The sequence below is a fragment of the Mus pahari genome, chromosome 14 (genome assembly GCF_900095145.1).
Source record: "Mus pahari chromosome 14, PAHARI_EIJ_v1.1, whole genome shotgun sequence".
Lineage (NCBI taxonomy): Eukaryota > Metazoa > Chordata > Mammalia > Rodentia > Muridae > Mus > Mus pahari.
The window spans coordinates 66,510,675-66,516,274 of NC_034603.1; the positions used below are offsets into that span (position 1 = coordinate 66,510,675).

At 42.4% G+C, this 5,600-nt stretch overlaps 1 protein-coding gene across 1 annotated transcript in view; it reads right to left on the bottom strand.

The window, feature by feature from the left end:
* Top2a (DNA topoisomerase II alpha) overlaps nt 1-4,022 on the bottom strand; it is a 33,806-nt gene extending 29,784 nt beyond the window's left edge. The window contains exons 1-5 of the mRNA XM_021212725.2: nt 3,950-4,022; nt 2,768-2,920; nt 2,291-2,381; nt 1,570-1,633; nt 656-696 (exon numbers count right to left, since the gene is read on the bottom strand). Of these exons, the coding sequence (XP_021068384.1) occupies nt 656-696; nt 1,570-1,633; nt 2,291-2,381; nt 2,768-2,920; nt 3,950-3,970 (370 nt within the window). The 5' untranslated portion in view covers nt 3,971-4,022. The remainder of the gene's footprint in view (nt 1-655; nt 697-1,569; nt 1,634-2,290; nt 2,382-2,767; nt 2,921-3,949) is intronic.
* Nucleotides 4,023-5,600: the final 1,578 nt, after the last annotated feature.

The window sequence follows — 5,600 nt, forward strand, 5'->3', positions numbered from 1 at the left end:
ATGACCCAGCACAGGGGAACACCAGGGCCAAGAAGGGGGAGTGGGTGGTTAGGGGAGCAGGGGCGGGGGAAGGGTATAGGGAACTTTCGGGATAGCATTTGAAATGTAAATAAAGAAAATATCTAAGAAAAAAAAATGGAAAAAAATGTGAGCCAGGCATCCTGGCTACCCACAAAGGAACACTAGCATTTAAAACCAGAAATATAAACCCAAATTATTCTCTACTACTGGCTGCTAGCTTGCTGTTTCAATAGCATCATCAAGCCAGGCAATGGTGGCATATACCTTTAATCCCAACACTTGGGAGGCAGAAGCATGCGGATCTCTAAGTTTGAGGCCAGCCTGAGTTCCAGGACAGCCAGGACTACACAGAGAAACCCTGTCTTGAACCCCCCTTTCCCCCAGCATCATCAAAAAAGAAGTAACATCTTTCAGATGACCAGAACAATTACTGCAAATGCTGGCTGATTATTAATCATGACTGCATGATTAAGCGTCATGTCTACAAACTATTTTGAAATGGATCAGAGCAAATAGGGAAATTTGTCTTGTTTTGAGACAGGGTCTCACCATGTAATTCTAATTGGCCTGGAACTCACAAAGATCTATCTGCCTCTGCCTGTGCCTGATGGGATGAAGTATGTATGCCACTCACCATATCTGCTAAGTTTCATGTTTTGTAGTCCTGTGTCTGGACTGCACACATGTTACCACCAAGCTACACTCTCAGTCCTTTTTTTAAAGATTTATTTATTATATGTAAGTACATTGTAGCTGTTTTCAGACACACCAGAGGAGGGCATCTGATCTCATTACGGGTGGTTGTGAGCTACCATGTGGTTGCTGGGGCTTGAACTCAGGACCTCCGGAAGAGCAGTTAGTACTCTTAACTGCTGAGCCATCTCCCCAGCCCTCTCAGTCCTTTTTTTAATATAAAACTTTTATTTTGGGACATGGTCTCAGTACATTGCTCAGGCTGGCTCTCAGCTTGTCATATTCCTGCCTCAGTCTCCCAAGCAGTTAGGATTAAAGGCCTATACCACCAGACCCAACTAGAAAACTTGATTAGGTGTGCAGAGGTGTACAGATCCCTTAGTTTGGCCAGCATACTCAAGCTACATAGCAAGTTCTACATTAGCTAGAGCTACACAGTGAGACCCGGTCTACCAACTAACAAACGAACAAACAAGTATGTAAGTAAGTAGATAAATAAATAAATAAATGCACCAAAGGAAAATAAAACTAAAATAAATATTAGTTGTAATTGTTGGGTACCCACAGGCTACTTACTCATTTTAGACTCCAGTCTTTCTGCACTAATTCAAATTGTTTTTTGTTTTTTGAGACAAGGTTTCCTTATGCAACCCTGGCTTCCCTGGATTTAGCTTGAGCAAGTTGGCCTTGAACTCAGGAGACCAGCCTGCCTCTGCCTCTCAAAACTGCTGAAATTAAAAGTGTGTGCTACCATGACTATCAGGAAAGTTAACTTAAAAGATGCTATCTTCACTAGTAATCAAAGCAAGTATAACAACAAACATGAGCTTCAGCAAACAGACAGCTTCCACTTACGGATCAATTGTGACTCTAATACAAGACATCTTTGGGTCCCTTTGTTTGTTATCAGCAGCATTAACTGTAAGAAAATAAAATACACACTTAGAAGACATTAAAGTGCTTTATAATATATTAGCTCTATAACAAAGAAAAATACATTCACAAGTAAAAAAAAAAAAAATGCCATTAACAAGGCCTTAGTTTTACAGCAGTCTTTACTGTGACAGAACCACAAGCATTTCATGCTGACTTTGAACTTGCTACATGGCAGAGAACAACAACCTTGAGCTTTTGATTTTCCTGCATCTATCTCCTCAGCATTGGAATTAACACCTTGCTGGTTTATTATTGCAATTTCTGTTCACAGTACTATTTCCAGAGAAAAAAAATAATTTTCTGGACTTTATTGGACTGCTTCTTTTTTCTCCTTTTTCTTTTCTTCTTTCTTTCTTTTTTTTTTTTTTTTTTTTTGTTTTTTTTTTTTTTTTTTTTTTTTTTTTTTTTTGAGGTAGGGTCTCACTGCCCCAGAACTCACTATATACATCAAGCTGACTTTCAATCCAGACATCTGTCCACCTGTGCAGGGATTAAAGGTGTGAGCTACCACATACAGCCCAAGTATCTCACCTCTAACCACTAACTACTTGAAATGACAGCAGCTATGTCTACAGAAGGTTTGCTATGAATGACACCTAGAACTTAACCAGTAGATCTTTATATAAAAATATTTACTTACCTAGAATCTCATCAAAGATTTTATACAAACCAGGAACAAAAGTGACTTCCCTGTAGTTAATGCCAACGTCTTCATCGTAAACCCACATTTGCTAGAAGAGGCAAAGAAAGTTATTTTTATTTTATCTATTTATTTATTGTTTTGTCATTAATAGTCTAGCCTTTTCTTTTTTTGAGACAGTATCTCACTATGTAGCACTGACTGGCCAGAAACTGGCTATACAGACCAGGCTGGTCTCAAACTCAGAGATCTGCCAGCCTCTGACTCCTGAGTGCTGGGATTAAAGGCCTGCACCAACACAACTAGGAGTGAAGTCTTCTAGAATAAATGTTGAAACACACACAGAATCTGCAGTATATGCATGAATGATGGATCAGTTCCAGTGACAGTAAATAAGTAAAAAAAAAAAAAAAACCATTAACCTGACAAAGTATGCCACGACAATAAAGCAAGGGCACTTAGCTAGTTTGGTTTTACCTGGGTCACTAACTCCACAGAGCCAATGTAGGTATCTGGGCGGAGCAATATATGTTCCAGTTGAGTTTTTTTCTGATAGATTCTTTCAATAGACAATCTTTTCTTGCCATCTTCATTCTTCTTTTTGTTCATTAGCATATTTTCATTTACAGGCTAGTCATTGGGGGGAAGTAAAAATAAACTCAATTTTAGCCACAAGTTTATCATAAGTGGTCAACAAAATATCTGCAACAATGATAAAGTCAGCACACTATATCAAAACCTATCCTCTGCTTGTAGGTACTGGTAGAGTTCATATAGTTTTGAACAAACAAGTCAATTAAAATCCTTAGAACTAGGTTCTGTGGTTTGAGTATGCGTGATGCTGGGGATGGAACCTAAGGCTTTCCCTGCACGCACATGCTAGGCAAATGCTCTGACCGCTGAGCAAAATCCCCAGACCGGCTTTTCACCCCCTGTTGCAGTTTTTGAGAGTCCCATTAAATAGCTTAAGTCATCCTCCTGCCTCAGTCTCTGGAGCGGCTGCTATTTCAGGCCTGCCCCACTAGGTCTGGCTACAGGTGCCCGTTTAAATAGGTTATTTTATTTCAGCAAGTATGGACATTTCTGCCTTGAAAAATATTTTTATGTCATCGATAAACAACACTCAACTTCTTTCATCTCATGGGGAAATATGTACTGAGTGCCCACATAGGCTCGTGCAGATTTACATATGGTGGTATCCAGCCATAGCAGTTGGGATGCTAGCTATGCAAACCGTTGGCTACATTCACATCCTGAAATTGGACTTTTTTTTTTTTTTTTTTTTTTTTTGAGCCACTCGGTCGGCAACTTCCTCAATGGGAACTGCCATGCTCTGCACCTTCTGTGAGGGCCACTGAATTCGAGTATAAGCCGGCTGGAAGTCACACGGGAGCCATTAGACTACAGACCGATCGCAGGACGAATAGAACCTGCTCCCACAGACAATAAAACAGTCAAGAGGCCAGAGTAGATTATAGATATCATTTCGGAAAGAGCTTCACCCTGCCCACGGCCCCTCAAAGGCCCAGAAAATGGGGCTGACCAGATCCAGCCGGTCGCCGGCCAGCGCTCGGCCCAGGAACCTCAACTCTCGCCGCCGGCCATGAACGCAGGGGCTACGTAAAGGCTCTACCACCCGGCCCCATTCGCGAGCTGTACCTGCAGCGGTGACAACTCCATGGTGACGGTCCTGAAGGGGCTCGAGAATCCTGAAGGCGACAAAACCAGTGGGAAACGCTAGGCGACCCGCGAACCGGACGCTCCCTCACAGACGCTTGTCGGTTAGGAGAGCTTCCCTCGGTTCATTTGAACCTTCATCTAGCCCGCCCAAATCAGAGGAACCAATCACCGACTCGCTCTCATTGGCTCTGTTTGCAGCAACCAATCGTAGACAGTCTTTAATTCATAGGCGGCCTTTTCGAATGAACCAATTAGGTAAAGGGAGGCGGGAGAATCTTCAAAATGGACCAATAGCAATTGTGGCTGGGACTGACAGGAAATCTGACCATTGAGGAGGGTCCATATGCTCTGAGAGACACTGAAGAGAGACGGCATTTTAGAAGTGCAAAGTGATTGACTTAGCCGTCCTTCTGAATAAAACTAGAAAACGGATGCTCATTCTTTATTTCAGATTCGTTGAGATTACAGAGAGTCTTAATCCTGAGATGAGTTTTCCTTTTTTTTTTTTTCTGACGGAGAAAACAACGCCATCCCTCACTCAAGGCTGGCTAAGGCAGCGGTTCTCAGCCTGTGGGTCGTGACCCCTTTGGGGGGTCGCATATCAGATCGTTTACCTTACAACTCATAACAGCAGCAAAAAAAAAATTACAGTTATGAAGTAGCAATGGGCTAGTTATGGTAGGAGGGCACCACAACATGAGGCGCTGTGTTAAAGGGTCGCAACCTTGGGGAGTTGAGAAGCACTGAGTTAGTGCTGGCAAAGTTCTGGCAAGTTCTTCTTCTGCTTGCAGTCTTAGGCTTCCGTACTCGAAGAAGAGTATAGAGACGCCAGCAAAATGTCAGGCAGGGCTTACACTCCCTGTGGATCACCCCTGATACAAAGATTCATTCAGGTCTCTTCAGTGAAGCTGAGAAGCCGTCATGAGACCGGGAACTTCTTCTCCCTCAGTCAGCTGCTGAGGGAATCTGCAAGAGCTCTTTCTATTTGCCCTCTATGCCAAATGCAGTCTAGAGCCCCGTAAGAGGTTGGGGGCTCGGTGGGTTCTCAGTGGAGGAAGCTTCAATTTCCTGTGCTTAAAAAAAAAAGAAAAGAAAAAGAAAGAAATGATAGATACAAGAAGCTGGTTGTGTGTGACAGCACCTCTTTCATCTCAGCACTTGAGAGGCAGAAGCAGGTAGATCTTGGAGTTTATGGCCAGCCTGGTCTACAGAGCAAGCCACCACCCTAAAAAAAAAAAAAAAAAAAAAGCTCTCTAGCTATTATCAGCAAGGAATTCGGTAAATTTAAACATTTTTCCTTTCCAAAAGGAGCCCAAGATCAACCATTATAAAATAACTCCACGTGTCCAACAACAACCCTGCGGGCAAAGTGAAAGAGAAGGCCAATGAAGAAAAGTGGCCTGGCTGGTGGGGAAATCAAAGGAGTAGAGTTTTAACCTTATTCTGATCCTGTCTTCAGTGTTTTTAGCCTTGTCCTGTGTGTTAATAAAGGAGGATGACTTCAATGCTTAGGGCCACTAAGGACTCAGCAATTAGGACGACGTCTTCTTCTTCTTCTTCTTCTTCTTCTTCTTCTTCTTCTTCTTCTTCTTCTTCTTCTTCTTCTTCTTCTTCTTCTTCTTCTTCTTCT